This window comes from Heptranchias perlo, chromosome 10, assembly GCF_035084215.1.
Source record: "Heptranchias perlo isolate sHepPer1 chromosome 10, sHepPer1.hap1, whole genome shotgun sequence".
Lineage (NCBI taxonomy): Eukaryota > Metazoa > Chordata > Chondrichthyes > Hexanchiformes > Hexanchidae > Heptranchias > Heptranchias perlo.
Genome location: NC_090334.1, coordinates 52,695,883 through 52,716,978, shown reverse-complemented (window position 1 = coordinate 52,716,978; position 21,096 = coordinate 52,695,883). Strand labels below are relative to the sequence as shown.

Here is a 21,096-nt window from a genome sequence, read left to right as displayed (position 1 = left end):
CAAGGGCAGTCACTCTCACCTCACCTCCGGAATTCAGCTTTTTTGTCCATGTTTGGACCAAGGCTGTAATGAGGTCAGGAGCCGAGTGGTCCTGGCGGAACCCAAACTGAGCATCGGTGAGCAGGTTGTTGGTGAGTAAGTGCCGCTTGATAGCACTGTCGACGACACCTTCCATCACTTTGCTGATTGAGAGTAGGCTGATGGGGCAGTAATTAGCCGGATTGGATTTGTCCTACTTTTTCTGGACAGGACATACCTGGGCAATTTTCCACATTGTCTGGTAGATGCCAGTGTTGTTGCTGTACTGGAACAGTTTGGCTAGAGGCACGGCTAGTTCTGGAGCGCAAGTCTTCAGCACTACAGCTGGGATGCTGTCGGGGCCCATAGCCTTTGCTGTATCCAGTGCACTCAGCCGTTTCTTGATATCACGTGGAGTGAATCGAATTGGCTGAAGACTGGCTTCTGTGATGGTGGGGATATCGGGAGGAGGCCGAGATGGATCATCCACTCGGCACTTCTGGCTTCAGCCTTGTCTTTTGCACTCACGTGCTGGACTCCGCCATCATTGAGGATGGGGATGTTTGCAGAGCCTCCTCCTCCCGTTAGTTGTTTAATTGTCCACTACCATTCACGACTGGATGTGGCAGGACTACAGAGCTTTGATCTGATCCGTGCAATAACTCTTTGTTGATTAGTCGGAATTTTTTTTCCCACAGCAATACGAAAATATGGCCGGGATTTTCAAGCTATTTCAGATGTAATTGGCAATAAGACAGTAGTACAAGTGAAAAACTTCTTTGTAAATTATCGGCGTCGTTTCAACCTTGAAGAAGTTCTACAGGAGTGGGAAGCAGAACATGGTAGTGGAGAACCAAATGGACGCATTGGTGACAAACCCCAAAACTCTCCAGATGTTGCTACTAAACTTTCTGAGGAGGAGGAAGAGGTAACTTGCCATCCTTTGCCTTAAGCACTATTTATTAGACTTGAGTGTGCAGTCACCTGATTCTATTGCTTTTTAAGACCCTGAAAAACATGTTTGACAAGGATGTTGTGTGCAGCTCCTAACGAAGGGGTACTGTCTGTGCCAATTGGCATTTAGATGTTAGTGCAGGAAAATATGATTCATTGCTCTGCGGTGTCTTTGTGTAAATGGTATGACAGCAATTAATTGTGCAAATAATATTTGAGTGTTTAGCTAAATTATTGCCTGTAGCAATTATAGTTGGGCTACACTTCTTGTTCTTGTCTTTTTCTGACTTAACAACATAAATGCTTTAAAAAAGCATGCATGCAGTGAAGAATAACACATTATTGTTCTACTTGGGTCCTTGGGTTTTCTTGTGCTTGGAAAACAGAGATTTTAAAAATAATTTTAAAGATTTTTTTTATTCGTTCATGGGATGTGGGCGTCGCTAGCGAGGCCAGCATTTATTGCCCATCCCTAATTGCCCTTGAGAAGGTGGTGGTGAGCTGCCTTGAACCACTGCAGTCCGTGTGTTGAAGGTTATCCCACAATGCTGTTAGGAAGGGAGTTCCAGGATTTTGACCCAGCAACGATGAAGGAACGGCGATATATTTCCAAGTCGGGATGGTGTGTGACTTGGAGGGAAACGTGCAGGTGGTGTTGTTCCCATGTACCTGCTACTCTTGTCCTTCTAGGTGGTAGAGGTCGCGGGTTTGGGAGGTGCTATCGAAGAAGCCTTGGCGAGTTGCTGCAGTGCATCCTGTGGATGGTACACACTGCAGCCACAGTGCGCCGGTGGTGAAGGGAATGAATGTTTAGGGTGGTGGATGGGGTGCCAATCAAGCGGGCTGCTTTGTTCTGGATGGTGTCGAGCTTCATGAGGGTTGTTGGAGCAGCACTTATCCAGGCAAGTGGAGAGTATTCCATCACACTCCTGACTTGTGCCTTGTAGATGGTGGAAAGGCTTTTGGGAGCCAGGAGGTGAGTCACTTGCCGTAGAATACCCAGCCTCTGGCCTGCTCTTGTGGCCACAGTATGTATATGGCTGGTCCAGTTAAGTTTTTGGTCAATGGTGACCCCCCAGGATGTTGATGGTGGGGGATTCGGCGATGGTAATGCTGTTGAATGTCAAGGGCAGGTGGTTAGACTCTCTCTTGTTGGAGATGGTCATTGCCTGGCACTTGTCTGGCGCGAATGTTACTTGTCACTTATGAGCCCAAGCCTGGATGTTGTCCAGGTCTTGCTGCATGTGAGCACGGACTGCTTCATTATCTGAGGGGTTGTGAATGGAACTGAACACTGCAATCATTAGCGAACATCCTCATTTCTGACCTTATGATGGAGGGAAGGTCATTGATGAAGCAGCTGAAGATGGTTGGGCCTAGGACACTGCCTTGAGGAACTCCTGCAGCAATGTCCTGGGGCTGAGATGATTGGCCACCAGCAACCACTACCATCTTCCTTTGTGCTAGATTTAGTTGATTTAAGGGGATAGAACAGTATGATATTACTCTCAGTTGGGAAAATGATAATCAAATTTTACTGAAAACATTTTCTTGATTAACAACATGTAGTAATTGGCACCTAGTACAATCGATACACCCGCTGTGGACTCTAGGGGAATCGAAGAATGCAAATGTAAATCAAGCCTAAAAATGAAGACACCCAGCTGGACTCAAAGACTATGTATAATAGCAGTGAAAGGAATAATAGATATGGTTGTCTGCAAATTTAATCCACAGGATAGGCTTACAACTCATTAGCTTTTATCAGCCTTTTATAGCCAAAGAATTATAATTTGCAAACAGAATTTATCAAATCTAGTGTATAATTTACTCTTGTATGCTTAACTTTTGCTCATTTTTAAACTTAATATTAGATATATTATAATTACACCATGACATATATGTCAAGTAAAGGCAGGTCAGGTTTGGCTGAAATATCTCTGGCCCAGTGATCAAATAGCCTAATTGCACTCCAGTCAGGCTTACATGTGAATAATGATCGTTTGGGTGAGGTACCAAGTGCCACTGGCATGCATGGAACTAAACCCTAACAAGGAGTCAACGCCTTCACGTGGGGAGAGAAAAAGTAAAGTTTTTTTTTAATTGTTCACCCACCCACCATGATATTTGAGAATGCCTTTTCGTAATATGGAAGCTCGTGTTATAGAAGATAAAGCTACCCTGACTTTGTTCATGATCTCAAACCAGATTCAATGCCCTCTTCAAGATCTTACTTTTTTTTTAAACTGATTTCTCAGTAACTAGCATAACTGTCCAAATTAAGAGCTATGCAATAGTAGGAAAGTATTTTTTGTAGAGGTGGTTTAAAAATTACTCAGCAGAAATGTATTCCCCATCTATGAAAATTCTTGCATTGCCTTTTACTTTAAAGGAGTCACCTTAAATGGCCTATATAATTCTATTTTGACATGCAAATGTTAGTGGTCATCAATTCCTTTTTACGTTCTGTATAATCCATATGAACTTTATACACTGATGTTTGGGAAACTTGTCATTTATGGTTGTATCCCTGCCTCGATTTGACCTCTTGTTTGAACCCCTGTCGTAGTGCGAATGGATATGTTTGAATTAAAAATCCTACAAGGATCTTAATATGCTTTAAGGTTTCTGATACAGCTAGCCTAACACAAGCTGTTGGAGCTTTTTATGAACGTACTTAAAATTTGTGTAACTAATATAATTTCTGAACTTCTACGCATGTAACCTTTTTTAAAACAATATTTTTCAGGTTCCTTCTGTGCTTGATGTAAGATATCATTCTGCATCGTGAGAGTGATGCACAACAGGTGATCTGAACATGCTATGTTGACTACTGTTTAGCCCAGGTTATCCAATGATGCCAAACTTCAACCAACCACCTCCACAAACTCACCAGGACCAGCTTCTAGCTTAACACCAAAAAAGCTACAATATTCACAAATGGACACTTCTGCCTTACCCTGCCTCTGACACCAGGACAGCGTCCACTATTCATGGAAGTCATAGAAAAACCTTTGATTCGACATCCTTCTAAAATATTGGGAATTCACAAAAATGCTTGTGAATGTCTGTTGTCTTTCACTTAACTAGTTCATGACTTAATGTCCACAGGGCATTGATAGTTTGTATATTTTTGGAACTGTGACTGCCATCGGATACATCTTTATTACTTTCCTCACAAATGTTTTATGATTTAATGTGAATGCCATGATTGTATAGTGTATTAACTGGCATACAGGAAATGGATGTCTGAACTATCTCTAAATTATTGGGTACTTTAACTGTAGTTTGGACTGTGTATCATAGACTTTAAACATACCTCCCAGTCTGAGGAAACTTGAAGGTAAAGTAGGGCCTTTTATTAACATTTTCATGAAAAGAAAAATTGGTCTGTTTTTATTTAAGTTGCATCTTGTTTGCTGTACAGTATTTTAGAGTAGTTCTTCCACATCAAGTATGGAAAGACTATTTACTTGAATATTGCAGTTACTGGATTGAAACTGATCATATTCAGGTACTGAAAGGTAGCACAGCTAAACTGTCGAGCAGAATCTGTTGTGCTAACTATATGGAGTTCCTGCTTATTTAGCATGGTAAGGGTTAAGCACAACGCGCTACAGATCCATTAAAGTCATTTGAGTCTATGCATGTTTCCGTGTAAGAATGGGTGTTTACAATTTCTACATTAATATTTACCTGAAATGCAAACCCTTATTAGTCCTTTCTGGGAGTAATATCCCAGCATTTAGAATTTTCTAAATTAAGTTTGTTAAATTTGCTTATGGGTTGCTGCTGATATATGTAGTGATGTTTGCCAGAATTTCAAAATATATAAGGATTTAGTTTGCAATAAATTGGGCATGTTTTTTATATAGCCTCTTGATGTGCTCAATAGGATGACATTCTTTTTTTAAAAAAAAAGTCAGTGTGTTTATATTGCAGATTTATATTTTATTGCCTGTTATTGCTAATTTTAACTGAGAAATAATTATGTGACTATTTCCAAGGTTTTGAGCATTATATACCATGGTTCCACATTGAGAAATGGTAATATTACAATACTGCTTTGAATATTGTGCAGGGTTCTTGCTAACCTTAAATTTTTAAGAAACTTTATTATTACAACTTTGCATCCTTGCATCCAGGAAGAGTGGGGGGGATGTAAATCATAGAGCAGAAAAGGAACAAAGAAAAATGGGAAAACTGTAAATGCCACTTGTATAAAATTGTACTTCTAACTTCTCAATATGCACACAAGAGTTTTGCTACAGCAAAACAACTTTTAAAGATAATTTTCAGTAAGGAGAGGACCTTCTTAAATCCCTTTATTTTTCTAAGGTTAAACTTGTAAAAATGCTAGTAAGATTCTGATGGATGACTTTTTGTGCTTGTGAATATTAGAACAGTAATATAACTGTCTTAAAAATCTTAAATATCTAGTAGCCTACTAATTATAATGTTTCATTGGTTGGGAGGGAAAGAATTATGAAGCATTTGATCTCAAATGGAAAATTGGTCAGAAAATCTACATTTTAATTTGTTTGAAATGCCTCTTGGAATAAAACAAACAAACAGAGTTACACCACTGAATAAAATGTATACACTAGATACTTGGACATTGCTGAGTTACAAACCACATTATACAAAACAAAATTCTGCATTGCACGTTCTGAAAATACATAAACTTTCCACGGCAGAACACACACACTAATGCATTAACTAAAGTGAAAGCAATTGTTCAAATACATTGAAAAAATCCCTTTCTTAATGTGGGCAGATTGTAGGGATAGAGTACCTTGTGTGCTGTGAGAAGTTTGAGGAACAAATGGTCATCTCACAAGGCACAGTGTTGTGTTTCTAGAAGTTCTGTCATTTGTTTCACCTTTAAATTTGAAACCCAAGTGGCTGTTTGATTTTAAACAAGCTTACAATGGTTGTTTTTATTCTTTCTAGATTATCTTCTTTCTGACTTGATAACCAACTAAAGTAACGTGAAAAGAATGATTACAGATAAATAAACCATTGTTTGAAACAAAGTTTCTCAGCATGACCAGATTTATTATATCTTTACAAGTGTGTGCAAAATAAGTTTTTTTTTAAAAAGGCCTGAAAAGCTGATTGGACTAAAGTTTGTGCGTACATATTCGATGAAAACAGGAGGATAATGTCATACTTGGTAAGAATTCAGTGCCAGGGGAATTTGGATTAGTGATCTTTCAAATTTAGGAATTTAATTCAATTTTATTTCAATAGTCAAATAATCTGAGCAAATCTGAGTGGAAAGAACAGTGATGAAGTGCATGAACTATGTAATAATGTAATCCAGCCTGATTGAAGTTCCAAACAGTCTCTAATCTGGAATAATGAAGACCAATACTATTATGATTTCCCATCTCCAGACACAAGTTATATGTGTTGTATTTTTAGAAATTCATCATAAGAGACCGAGTGACTGAGCACTTGGACAAGTATCAGCTGATCAAAGAGACAGCATGAATTTGTGAAGGGTAGGTCATGCCTGACTAATCTAGTTAAATTTTTTGAGGAAGCCACTAGCATGGTGGATAGGAGAGTGTCTACAGATGTCGCCTGTGTGGATTTCCAGAAGGTGTTTGATCAGGAAAAGCCCAAGAGATTATCAAAAGTGAGAACACACAGAATTGGAGATAATCTTGTGAAATTGGTTGGGAGATAGGAGACAGCGAGTAGGGATAAAGGGAATGTTCTCTGATTGGCAGGGCGTGATGGGTAGTGTTCCCCACGGATCTGTACTGGGGCCTCAGCTTTTCACCATATATAAATTACTTGGATGAAGGAATAGAGTTGTATTTCCAAAATAGCAGGTGACACTGTGTAGATGGGAGCAGGATGTTACAAAGGGATATAGCAGACTAAGTGAGTGGGCAAAACTATGGCAGATGGAGTTCATTGTGGGGAAGCGTGAGATCATCCACTTTGGATCTGAGAAAGACAAATCGGAATATTTTCTTAATAGTGAGCGACCAGGAGCTGTTGAGGAGCAACGGGATTTAAGTGTTCGTGTACACAAATCACTAAAAGCTAGTGCACAGATACAAAAAGTAATTAATAAAGCTAATGGAATGTTGGCCTTTATCTCAAGGGGATTGCAATACACAAGAGAGGAAGTGATGCTTTTCTGTACAGATATCCTTGGGGTTAGATCCCATCTGGAGTACTGTGTTCAGTTTTGGGCACCAAACCATAGGAAAGATATTGGTCTTAGAGGGGGTACTGGGCAGTTTCACCAGAATAATACCAGGGCTAAAAGGTTGTACCTATCAGGAAAGATTGAACACGCTGGGGCTCTTTTCTCTAGAAAAAAGAATGAGGGTGACTTGATGGATGTCTTTACGATTATGATGGGATTTGATAGGGTAGACATAGACAAGATGTTTCCACTTGCAAGGGAGACCAGAACTAGAGGGTATAAATAGAAGATAGTCACTAATAAATCCAACAGAGAATTCAGGAGAAACTTCTTCACCCAGAGTGTGGTTAGAATGTGAAACTCGCTACCACAAGGAGTAGTTGAGGCGACTAGCATTGATGCATGTAAGGGGAAGCTAGATAAACACGAGGGAGAAAGGAATAGAAGGTTATGCTGATAAGATTAGATGAAGAGGGAAAGAGGAGGCTCATGTGGAGCATAAACACCGGCATGGACCCGTTGGGCCGAATGGCCTGTAATTCTATGTAAGGGTATTAAGGGATATGGAACAAAGTGGGGTAAATGGAGCTGAGATCTAATTGAATGGCGGAACAAGCTTGAGGGGCTGAATGGCCTACTCCTGTTCCTATGTTCCTGATTAAAAAAGGTGCCTTCAGTTTACAGCTTTTGTTTAATATTAGATCTGTAATGATTTAATTAAATATTTTAGACTTCCCAAGGCAACCTGCTCTGGAACAACAGCTCCTCCTGAAGACTTGGGTTTTGTGTTGGAGCCAGTTATGCATGAATCTGCACAAGAAAGTATGGACCAAGAAGTTATTTGGCCTATGTATATTTTGATCTGTGCTACTTGTTTCAAGGCCAAGGATTCACAAGTAGCAGATCTGTGCCTAAATCCAGACAATATTTTCTAAAATGGTGAGGATATTCTGTAAAATTCATTCAGCTCTGAATGCTGTTCAGTTCCTTGAGGGAGCCAGTGTTAAAAGTCCCTCATTCTGAAGGCACATTTTATCTACTTGTATATTCCTGTGCGTTTTACACATTCTCAAGGGATTGGAAACTATATGAATTGCTCCTTTTAAATGCACATTGTCTGCTGGATTGGACACTTGTTTAATAACACTTGCTAATGCACACTGTCACTTTGCTATAGTTAAAGGCTGCACTTTGGCAATTTCTGTTTTGTGTATATGTATGGTCACATTGTAAAGTTTCAGTAGAGGGCTCATTTCTCCTTGTTGAGGTCTCTAAACCCTTTCATGTTGTTGGGATTAACAGCAAAAGTTGGGTAAAACAGGCATCCAAAATGTTAAATTTTGTCAAATAATTAATTTGTCAGTTCTTAGCTTTTGCTGCATCTAGACAATTGGACAGCAGCTACATAGAGTAACCACCATTCCTTCCAATGTTGCAGATAAATATATTGGGCCAGAATTTGCTATCAAAATAACAGGTTTATGGCACTCGCCGTTATTTATGCGTAAATGGTACAGCAACTTCAGGTGAGGAGCAGATGCGCGGTTCAGTGTGAATATCCTAAAGTTGTTGTCTGAGTTGTGCCATTCTGCCATTAGCTTCGCGAAAACTGCATCATGTTGTCTGCCTCACCATTAACATGCATTGAATGTCACGAAGTTGCTGTATTTGCGCGATAGATACAAAGCAAACCCACCGCAGATATTTAGGGCTAGTAATTAGTAGTGTAAGTACCATTTTAATGTTGTGATAATTGTTAATTTACTGCCAATCAAACACTGGGACCAAAAATTAACTATTACAAGTGTGGAATCTCATTCCTTAAGGTTTTTAATTTTTCAGGGAGATTTTAAAAATGGCTAATTTAATTTTAAATTTTTTTTTACTTTTCCTTTGTCTCTGATTTTCTTATTCCAATCTTTCCCTCTCTTTATTTCTCTTTCTGTACCTGATTTGACATTGAATTCGCCCCCTTTAATTCACCCTCCTTTTCAGTCCTCCTGTATTTATTTCCCAATCCTCAAATCTCATTGGTTAAAGAGATATCCTGTTAGTTGCCCTGTTCATTCAGGTCCCAGATGCCCCATTTCCCTCAGTGAATCATTATCATCTCACACTTCCAGCAACTTGGGCAAAAATGTTTTGAGCTGAAGGGTGCAAGGGCAAACCTAACTAACAGCAAATGCCATTAGATGCTCTGGTACAGCAAAATGTGGCCGATTGTAATGTTGCCAGATTTCTGATAGTGTCCAATTTGGCACGAGAAACTTTAAACCTGATTCCTTCTGGGTGTGTGCTAACCTAGACCTAGACAGAATAATATAGATTCATAACTGCATTTATTATGTAGTTTAGGTGAATTTAGCCTACCTTCAGGTGGATCAGCACTATAATTGTGTGGCATCTCGCCTTTTCCTTCTTTATTTCCCCCCATCTTCCCCAATCCAAGTGTATGCTGAGGAGAACTGAGCAATACTGAACAGACTCCCCATCGGGAAGTGGTAAACATAATCATTTGTGTTGTTTAAGGCTCTAGTGCAGGCAAACTACTGCTCAAGTATGATCTGATTTAAATAACAATTCTTAATGAAGCTACCATTCTGAATATACAATAATCCAGGCTGACACTTCAATGCAGGACTGAGGGAGTGTTGCATTATCAGAGGTGCCATTTTCAGACGATACTTTAAACCAGAGCCTGTCATGCCCTCAGATGAACGTTAAAAAATCCCATTATGCTATTTGGCGTAAAAGATCCCACGGCACTATTGGAAGAAGAGCAGGGAAATTCTCCCGTGTTCTGGCCAACATTTATCCCTCAATCAATACCACCAAAAACAGATTAGCTGATCATTCTTATTGCTGTTTGTGCAATCTTCCTGTCTGTATGTTGGCTGCAACATTTGCCTACAAAACAATGACTACACTTCAAGATGAAGTTGTTGGCTGTAAAGTGATTTGGGATGATTTGAGAACATGAAAGACGCTATATAAATGCAAAATTCATTTTCTGCTTGGATGTTCAGCATTGTAACCTTGCAGGATAATTTGGCTGTAGGTAACCCCATTGGGCAATATATATTTTATTCGTTCGTGGGATGTGGGCGCCGCTGGCAAGGCCAGCATTACTGCCCATCCCTAATCACCCTTGAGAAGGTGGTAGTGAGCCGCCGCCTTGAACCGCTGCAGTCCGTGTGGTGAAGGTTCTCCCACAGTGCTGTTAGGCAGGGAGTTCCAGGATTTTGACCCAGCGACGATGAAGGAACGGCGATATATTCCCAAGTCGGGATGGTGTGTGACTTAGAGGGGAATGTGCAAGTGGTGTTCCCATGTGCCTGCTGCCCTTGTCCTTCTAAGTGGTAGAGGTCACTGGTTTGGGAGGTGCTGTCGAAGAAGTGAATATATTGCTAGTGGGATATCAAAACCGTGATTATGAACAAGTAGATTCTCAACTTCATGAACTAAAAGTGCATTCTACTTGCTATGGCCACTTTGTGAGTCACTTGAGTATTTATAAAGCAGCCTCCACAACTTGACTATACACTATTGTCTGAACTTTTCCAAAGATGATTTTGCCATAGACTATGACTGGGTAGAAGATTTATACTCCTTTCAAGCCATTAAGGTGGTCTTAGCCTCAATATGTGGCCTTCTACCAAAACTTTGTTCATGGATATCAAGTGTCTTCTCATCTATGCTTCAGTTGATGACTCTCCATATTACTTTTTTACCATTAGCTCAGGAGTTCCCCAACTGCACATCCTCCAGGACTCTTGCAATGCAATGGTTAAATAATTACATTTGATCTTTATTCCTTTCAAGGGGGTAATTTAAAATGTTTGTTTAATTCTTTAAACACTCTATCTACCAAAAGTCTAACTAACAGTTACCATTTACCTTTGCCTTCACCTTTTGTGAGGCTAACCCCTTTGACGTCAAATGGAACTCTTAGATTTCCATTACTAAAGCTGTCTCAAAGAGGCTCAGTTTCCTCTTTCGTGCTAAATATTTATTTACCCATCAACAGCTCTTAACTCTATAAACACCAAGTCTGCCCAAGACTTGCATACTGCTTTCCCATCTTGGGAGGCTCTGATAACCTCATGTCCTGGATAGGATGCAAGAAAAGCATAATTTTCTCCTGCTAGCCCCCAACCCCATCTCTATGGTAACCTTTTATCGTGTCTCAATTTTATAAGTATTATCGTCAGTGCTGCTTTGAACTTTCCTCTTGTTCTTTAAAAGATCCAAATACACCATACTACATTCATTTCTTTGCTCCCTACACCTTTGCATCAAGACTTACCACACAATCTGCTTCATCCTTTGCCAGGATTTGAAAATTGGAAATTCTTTGCTCCCTCAATCTTTTCTTCCTTCTACAATCCTAACCTTGATGTTATCTAATCACCTAATTTACCTCTTCTAATCCTCTCGTAAACCTTGGTAATCTCTTGCTCAGTGGAGTTCGGCCCTTCACTTTAATTTCTCAGTTTAAAATTAAAATCATACTTAACCACCATATTTGGTTTTAGCACCTAGGTCCTTGGAGGGTCAACATATCAAGTAGGATTATATAACTTCTGTACAGTCTTTCTTATCTCATGTGGTTTCTTGTCTGCCTACCTTTCACGCCCCCCCCCCTTGATTTCTACCTCTGATTTGGATACCATGGCGATTTAATTTTGATACATTTCTAGCACTAATTATAACCTACGCTACTAGTTCCTTTTGCCAAAAGGTTGGACTTTTCTTGCCCAGAGGAAATATCCCATGACTTCACAGATTATAAAACGCATGAAATTGGAACTATCCTATTTATTTTGCCCAATTGGATGATGGGCATATACAATATATGCAGCAGAAACTACATTTAAAGAATGAAAAAGATCATGCTGAAGTAATATAACAATTTATTCCTGCAAGCTGTTTTTAGGAAACAATGAAACTCTTACAGAATTTGTGGTCATATAATCCCATCTGGGAATTATTCAGGGCCGTCTTGCAAACAAAATATTCATTTTCCTTTGCTTACTATTGGTGTGAGTTTAGATGCTGCTTAGAAATTTTTACAATTGTGTTGTGCCCATGACTGCACCGCTGCTGTATGTAAACAAGTGCAAATATATTCACAATATGTGAATGAGGAAAATCCAGAACATCTACATCTCAGACGGTGCAATGCATAGTCCTGTCTGACCACAAACAAGTTAGCAAATCTGGTCACTAGTTGTGGGAAAGTTTCTTTCTTGGCACCCCCCCACCGCCTCAGTCTCGCTTTCCCCTTGAGCATTAGTTCTTTCTAAACCTGTCATCTTTATAAAAAGCTTGTCCTATGAGGTTTAAGGTCCATATAGGGAAAAAGTTGAGACATAAGAGAACCAAATTTGAATAGGGCAGAATTTAGAAAGATTAGTGAGCTAGTTAAGGTGGAAAGAGAAAGTGGCACACAGGAATATAGATCAACAGGGAGATATTTTATAAAGGAGATTTCAAACATGCATAATAAATATATACCATTTTTAAAAAGCAGATTATTTCAAGTTTCTGAATGTGTGGACAAAGAGATTAGAAACAGTGATATTGAAGAAGAGGTCATATGAGGCCAGTGGATATGCTAAAAATAAGAGAATATGAAGAAAAATAATAAATGCGAGAGGTTTAGGTTAGATAGCACGATAAACTTTTTTTAAACAGGGTTGTAATTTCTGTTTAATTCTATGTAACTTGTCCAGGACCTATGTTGAACGAAGTACAGTTGGTTATACTCTCTCTCATTATTCAGGTCATCAGGCTGGGTCTTATAACCTCGGGTCAAAAAGATGTTAATTCCATTAAATAATTAGAGAATGTGGTGGAAATTTCTTGGGCTTTCGGTTGATGAATATGTGTTGTTGTTCCGAAGGGTTTTTAACAGTTGCCAGTCAGTGCTGCTGTTGTTCTGTGGCTCCTAATGACATGCCTACCCCACCTAGATTATCTGCTTGTGCAAACAAACTTGCAACTGTGGAAGACTTCACCAGTTGAATTTACTAAAGAAGTCCCATTTGGAACTTTTGAGACTTGGCTGTGTAAGAACCAAATTAAAAATTCTTCATTTAAAAAAAATACCGGATTTTTAAAAAATTCGTTCATGGGATGTGGGCGTCGCTCGCGAGGCCGGCATTTATTGCCCATCCCTAATTGCCCTTGAGAAGGTGGTGGTGAGCCGCCTTCTTGAACCACTGCAGTCCGTGTGGTGAAGGTTCTCTCACAGTGCTGTTAGGAAGGGAGTTCCAGGATTTTGACCCAACGACAATGAAGGAACGGCAATATATTTCCAAGTCGGGATGGTGTGTGACTTGGAGGGGAACGTGCAGGTGGTGTTGTTCCCATGTGCCTGCTGCTCTTGTCCTTCTAGGTGGTAGAGGTCACGGGTTTGGGAGGTGCTGTCGAAGAAGCCTTGGCGAGTTGCTGCATTGCATCCTGTGGATGGTACACACTGCAGCCACTGTGCGCCGGTGGTGAAGGGAGTGAATGTTTAGGGTGGTGGATGGGGTGCCAATCAAGCGGGCTGCTTTGTCCTGGATGGTGTTGAGCTTTTTGAGTGTTGTTGGAGCTGCACTCATCCAGACAAGTGGAGAGTATTCCATCACACTCCTGACTTGTGCCTTGTAGATGGTGGAAAGGCTTTGGGGAGTCAGGAGATGAGTCACTTGCCGCAGAATACCCAGCCTCTGACCTGCTCTTGTAGCCACAGTATTTATATGGCTGGTCCAGTTAAGTTTCTGGTCAATGGTGACCCCCAGGATGTTGATGGTGGGGGATTCGGCGATGGTAATGCCGTTGAATGTCATGGGGAGGTGGTTAGACCCTCTCTTCTTGGAGATGGTCATTGTCTGGCACGAATGTTACTTGTCACTTATCAGCCCAACCCTGGATGTTGTCCCGGTCTTGCTGCATGCGGGCTCGGACTGCTTCATTATTTGAGGGGTTACGAATGGAACTGAACACTGTGCAATCATCAGCAAACATCCCCATTTCTGACCTTATGATGGAGGGAAGGTCATTGATGAAGCAGCTGAAGATAGTTGGGCCTAGGACACTGCCCTGAGGAACTCCTGCAGCAATGCCCTGGGGCTGAGATGATTGGCCTCCAACAACCACTACCATCTTCCTTTGTGCTAGGTATGACTCCAGCCACTGGAGAGTTTTCCCCCTCATTCCCATTGACTTCAATTTTACTAGGGCTCCTTGGTGCCACACTCTGTCAAATGCTGCCTTGATGTCAAGGGCAGTCACTCTCACCTCACCTCTGGAATTCAGCTCTTTTGTCCATGTTTGGACCAAGGCTGTAATGAGGTCTGGAGCCGAGTGGTCCTGGCGGAACCCAAACTGAGCATCGGTGAGCAGTTTATTGGTGAGTAAGTGCCGCTTGATAGCACTGTCGATGACACCTTCCGTCACTTTGCTGATGATTGAGAGTAGACTGATGGGGTGGTAATTGGCCGGATTGGATTTGTCCTGCTTTTTGTGGACAGCACATACCTGGGCAGTTTTCCACATTGTCGCGTAGATGCTAGTGTTGTAGCTGTATTGGAACAGCTTGGCTAGAGGCGCAGCTTGTTCTGGAGCACAAGTCTTCAGCGCCAAAGCCGGGATGTTGTCGGGGCCCCTAGACTTTGCTGTATCCAGTGCACTCAGCCGTTTCTTGATATCATGTGGAGTGAATCGAATTGGCTGAAGACTGGCTTCTGTGATGGTGGGGATATCGGGAGGAGGCCGAGATGGATTATCTACCCGGCACTTCTGGCTGAAGATGGTTGCAAACGCTTCAGCCTTGTCTTTTGCACTCTCGTGCTGGACTCCACCATCATTGAGGATGGAGATATTTGCAGAGCCTCTTCCTCCCATTAGTTGTTTAATTGTCCACCACCATTCACGACTGGATGTGGCAGGACTGCAGAGCTTTGATCTGATCCATTGGTTGTGGAATCGCTTAGCTCTGTCTGTAGCATGTTGTTTCCGCTGTTTAGCATGCATGTAGTCCTGAGTTGTAGCTTCACCAGGTTGGCACCTCATTATTAGGTATGCCTGGTGCTGCTCCTGGCATGCTCTTCTACAGTCCTCATTGAACCAGGGTTGATCCCCTGGCTTGTAGGTAATGGTAGAGTGAGGAATATGCCGGGCCATGAGGTGACAGATTGTGCTGGAATACAATTCTGCTGCTGCTGATGGCCCACAGCGCCTCATGGATGCCCAGTTTAGAGCTGCTAGATCTGTTCTGAATCTATCCCATTTAGCACGGTGATAGTGCCACACAACACGTTGGATGGTGTCCTCAGTGCGAAGACGGGACTTTGTCTCCACAAGGACTGTGCGGTGGTCACTCCTACCAATACTGTCATGGACAGATGCATTTGCGACAGGTAGATTGGTGAGGACGAGGTCAAGTAAGTTTTTCCCTCCTGTTGGTTCGCTCACCACCTGCCGTAGGCCCAATCTGGCAGCTATGTCCTTCAGGACTCAGCCAGCTCAGTCAGTAGTGGTGCTACCGAGCCACTCTTGGTGATGGACATTGAAGTCCTCCACCCAGAGTACATTTTGTGCCCTTGCTACCCTCAGTGCTTCCTCCAAGTGGTGCTCAACATGGAGGAGGACTGATTCATCAGCTGAGGGAGGGCGGTAGGTGGTAATCAGCAGGAGGTTTCCTTGCCCATGTTTGACCTGATGCCATAAGATTTCATGGGGTCCAGAGTCAATGTTGAGGACTCCCAGGGCCACACTCTCCTGACTGTATATCACTGTGCCGCCACCTCTGGTGGGTCTGTCCCGCCGATGGGACAGGACATATCCAGGGATGGTGATGGAAGAGTCTGGGACATTGGCTAGAAGGTATGATTCTGTGAGTGTGGCTATGTCAGGCTGTTGCTTGACTAGTCTGTGGGACAGCTCTCCCAATTTTGGCACAAGTCCCCAGATGTTAGTGAGGAGGACTTTGCAGGGTCGACTGGGCTTGGTTTGCCTTTGTCGTGTCCGGTGCCTAGTGGTCAGTCCGGTTTTATTCTTATTCTTGTGACTTTTTTTAGCGAGATTGTACAACTGAGTGGCTTGCTCGGCCATTTCAGAGGGCAATTAAGAATCAACCACATTGCTGTGGGTCTGGAGTCACATATAGGCCAGACCGGGTAAGGACGGCAGGTTTCCTTCCCGAAAGGACATTAGTGAACCAGATGAGTTTTTACGACAATCCAGTAGTTTCATGGCCACCGTTACTGATACTAGTATTTTAATTCTGATATCGTAGTTTTAACAAGTATAACATTAACCATCTTTCAGCAAGATTTCTGACAACATCTAGGTCATTTCCTTTCTTCAGTCAGTGCACAATACGAGTCTTCAATTAGGACTCTTCAAATTGTAAAACAGCCATTATATAAACTTTTCATCTCATTAAAAGGAGCTTTGCTTTTGCACTGTACAAGCTCTCACTTCCTTTTGAGTCGAGCCTGAACTCCTTAACCTGAAAAAGGTTAATTTTATGGCAGAGGCAACTAAATGTCATCTACGAGTACTGAATCATCATACCTAATCTGGCATGATTCATTACTCTAGTCTTAATTTTCAGGTACCTAATTTCCACCCAATTTAGGACATCAATATACTTTATTTCTGCTTTCTTGTATCATATTTGAGAAGTATCACATTTGACAAGTAACATTTCCACCTTGTGAATGTCAGGCACACATTTTAAGTGGTGAACGCATTGGAATTTCCAACATATGGCACCATGGGGTAGTGGAATGTTGGTTCAAAACCTGTGCTTCCTAATTCCAGAGGTCCTGATCTCACCTTTGCCACAATAGGAGGGCACTTGTCTGTAGGGAAAAGGAAATTACTCTGCCACTCTTGCATACCTTCTAATGGTCAGATTAACAATAGCATAGCTGGAGGCGTAGGAACAGGTTGTTCACCCTCTTGACCATAGTTAGTGCATGGGCGACCTTGAAGAGAAGGGAGATAAATTGGAGGGGGAAAAGATGGTATATACTATCTCAAAAGTGGCAAGCTCTGCTATTATGAAGAAGGGATTAAAGACTATTTTTGATTTATGGAGCGAGGCCTCTGTCACATCCCTTAGCAGACCGTAAATGTCTCACCAGCACTGCTTCTTGCATTATCAATTAGCAACGGCAACCATCGACATTTGGAGCTCCGGCTGCTATTTAGCCAACAGTCTACTACGTAGCCAATTTGATTAATCCATATACCATCAGCAACCATTACTACTAAGATTTGATTACTACGATTTGACTGCTATGATGGACATGTAGTTTAGCACCATTCTCCTTCCACCCTTCCTCTTGTAGAGAAATGTGTTTGGATATTCACCAAAGATTCCACTGCTCGGGCTACCTCTTAACCTGCTACATATAAATAACAACCAGCCTTGTCGCAGCTTTTGAGGTTGGCTCTAATTACAAATCTTGGTCTGGATTGAGGCACCTCCTGGAAGTTTGTCAAGGGACAAGAGGAGAACAGAACTTCTCATGAAGCTACAGCTCTACAGTTACCATTTAAAGCTAATCGGCCAGAAATCGCACAGAGTGGCGAGGCAACGCTCACGGTACCTCCTGCGAATTAAATTAACAAAAATACTGCGGGCTCTGTGGCATCGAATTGCTAGCGCACAATTTTTGTAAAAAAAAATTGAAATCTATCAACCCAGCTTCTGAGTAGCATTAGTTGACACGCAAGGAACAGTCTGAGAGAATAGAAGACACGGCCACAAAGTCTTGTCAGGAGGAGAAGTCACGCCCACAGATTCAGGCTGCATTGCTCAAGCAGGCAAGCAGACTTCATTCATTTAAAGTTAGCATTCTGGATGTCATTGTAAATTATTTTTTAAATTAAAAACCAAAGAAATAATTGAATTTCTTAGAGAAAGAAGGGAAAAATAAAAATTAATTTTTTAATTTAAAGTTTTAGAATCATAGCAATTTACAGCACAAAAGGAGGACATTTGGCCTATCATGTCTGTGCTGGCTGAGAAATAGTGATCCTGCCTAATCCCACTTTCCAGCTCTTGGCCTGTAGCCTCATAGGTTGTGTCACTTAAAGTGCATATCCAAGTACTTTTTAAATGTGGAGGGTTTCTGCCTCTACCACCCTTTCAGGCAGTGAGTTCCAGACCCCCAACACTCTGTGAAAAAATTTCTCCCCAGCTCCCCTCTAATCCTTCTACCAATTACTTTAAATCTATGTCCCCTGGTTTTTGACCTTTGCTAAGGGAAACCGGTCCTTCCTATCCATTCTATCTAGGTCCCTCATAATTTTATACACCTCAATTAAATCTCCCCTCAGCCTCCTCTGTTCCAAAGAAAAGAACCTCAGCCTATTCAATCTTTCCTCAAAGCTAAAGTTCTCCAGTCCTGGTAACATCCTCGTAAATCTCCTCTGTACCTTCTCCAGTGCAATCACATCTTTCCTGTAATGTGGTGACCAGAACTGTACGTAGTACTGTAGCTGTGGTTTAACTAGTGTTTTATACAGTTCTAGCATAACCTCCCTTATCTTATGTTCCATGCCTCGCATAATAAAGGAAACTATCCCGTATGCCGCCTTAACCACCTTATCTACCTGTCCTGCTACCAACAGGGATCTGTGGACGTGCCCTCCAAGGTCCCTCTGTTCCTCTACATTTCTCCATATCCTACCATTTATTGTGTATTCCCTTGCCTTGTTTGCCCTACTCAAATTCAAATGCATTGCCTCACACTTCTCCAGATTGAATTCCATTTGCCACATTTCTGCCCACCTGACCAGTCCATTGATATTCTCCTGCAGTCTACAGCTTTCCTCCTCACTATCCACCACACAGCCAACTTTTGTATCATCTGCAAACTTCTTAATCATGCCCCCTATATTTAAGTCTAAATCATTGGTATATACTACAAAAAGCAATGTACCTAGTACTGAGCCCTGCAGAACCCCACTGGAAACCGCCTTCCAGTCACAAAAATACCCATCAACCATTACCCTTTGCTTCCTGCCACTGAGACTGACTGGCCTGTAATTGCTCGGTCTATCCCTTGCTCCCTTTTTAAACAATAGAACAACATTAGCAGTCCTCCAATCCTCTGGCACACTGCACCTGTAGCCAGAGTGGATTGGAAAATGATGGTCAGAGTCTCTGCTATTTCCTCCCTTGCTTCTCTTAACAGCCTGGGATACATTTCAGCCGAGCCTGGCCATTTATTTACTTTCAAAGATGCTAAGCCCCTTAATAATTCCTCTCTCACTATGTTTAGCCCATCCAATATTTCACACTCCTCCTTAACTACAATGTCTGCATCATTCCCCTATTTTTTGAAGACAGACACAAAGTATTCATCAAGAACCATACCCATGTCTTCCGCCTCCACACACAGCTTACCTTTTTGGTCTCCAATAGGCCCTACTCTTTCCCTAGTTATCTTCTTGTTTTGTATTTGTAAAGCATCTTTAGGTTTTCCTTGATTTTACTTGCCAATATTTTTTCATGCCCTCTCTTTGCTTTCCTAATTTCCTTTTTAATTTCACCCCTGCACTTTCTATACTCCTCTAGGCTTTCTGCAGTATTGAACTCTTGGTATCTGACATAAGCTTCCCTTTTTTGCCTTATTCTACCCTGTATGCTCCTTGATGTCCAGGGGGCTCTAGATTTGGGAGTCCCACCCTTTTTCTTTGTGGGAACGTATTTACTCTGAACCCTTATTATCTCCTTCTCGAATGCCTCCCACTGCTCTGACACTGATTTACCTACAAGTAGCTGTTTCCAGTCCACTTCTGCTAAATCACATCTCAACTTAGTAAAATTAGCCTTTCCCCAATTGAGAAATGTTATTCTTGGTCTATCTTTGTCCTTTTCCATAACTACACTGAATTATGATCACTACCACCAAAATGCTCTCCCACTGATACTCCTTCCACCTGACCAGCTTCATTCCCTAAAACTAAGTCCAGAACTGCCCCCTTCTTGTTGGGCTTGCTACGTACTGGCTTTAAAAAAAACTTCTCCCGAATGCATTTTAATTGTATCCCAGTTAATATTAGGGTAGTTGAAATCCCCTACTATTACTGCCCTATTGTTTTTGCACTTCTCAGAAATTTGCCGACATATTTGCTGTTCTATCTCACTCTGACAATTTGGGGGTCTGTAGTACATTCCCAGCAGTGTGATTGTCCCTTTTTTGTTCTTCTGTTCAACTCATATGACATTATTTGATGATTCTTCTAACATATCATCCCTCCTCACAGCTGTAATTGTTTCTTTAACCAATATTATGACCTCGGCCCCTCCTTTTTTTATCCCCCTCTCTATCTCGTCTGAAAACCCTGTAACCAGGAATTTAGAGCTGCCATTCCTGCCCTTCTTTAAGCCATGTTACAGTAATAGCTTTGATATGATATCATACTTCCACGTGTCTATCTGTGCCCTCAACTCATCTGCCTTATTCACTAGACTCCTTGCATTGAGGTATATACCAATTAGTACTGCCACACTCCTTTGTTCTCTATTTTCTAGCCTTTGTTTCCTCTGCCTTCCAAACTTGCTTACTAATTTTCTGCCTTCCATTCTCAGCTCTGCTTTTCTACCTTCTGAATCTACGCTCATGTTCCCATCCCCCTGCCAAGCTAGTTTAAACCCTCCCCAACAGTACTAGCAAACCTCCCCACGATGATATTGGGCCTGGCCCTGTTGAGGTGCAACCCGTCCGCCTTGTACAGGTCCCACCTCCCCAAGAACCGGTCCTAATGCCCCAGGAATCTAAAGCCCTCCCTCCTGCACCATCTCTCCAGCCACGCATTCAAAAAAGAACAAAACACTCCTTAAATCACTTTAATAACCAAAAACTATTAAAATAAGGAATAATATGAGACGTCACATTTTTAAAATTTAATTTTTAGTTGTTTTGCAGTCATTAAGACTAACC

The 21,096-nt window shown here is 41.6% G+C and overlaps 1 protein-coding gene across 1 annotated transcript in view; it reads left to right on the top strand.

Annotated features, from left to right (window-relative positions):
- Window positions 1-6,008, top strand: part of rcor1 (REST corepressor 1) — a 125,499-nt gene extending 119,491 nt beyond the window's left edge. Inside the window, exons 11-12 of the mRNA XM_067991775.1 lie at window positions 717-946; window positions 3,722-6,008. Of these exons, the coding sequence (XP_067847876.1) occupies window positions 717-946; window positions 3,722-3,763 (272 nt within the window). The 3' untranslated portion in view covers window positions 3,764-6,008. The remainder of the gene's footprint in view (window positions 1-716; window positions 947-3,721) is intronic.
- Window positions 6,009-21,096: the final 15,088 nt, after the last annotated feature.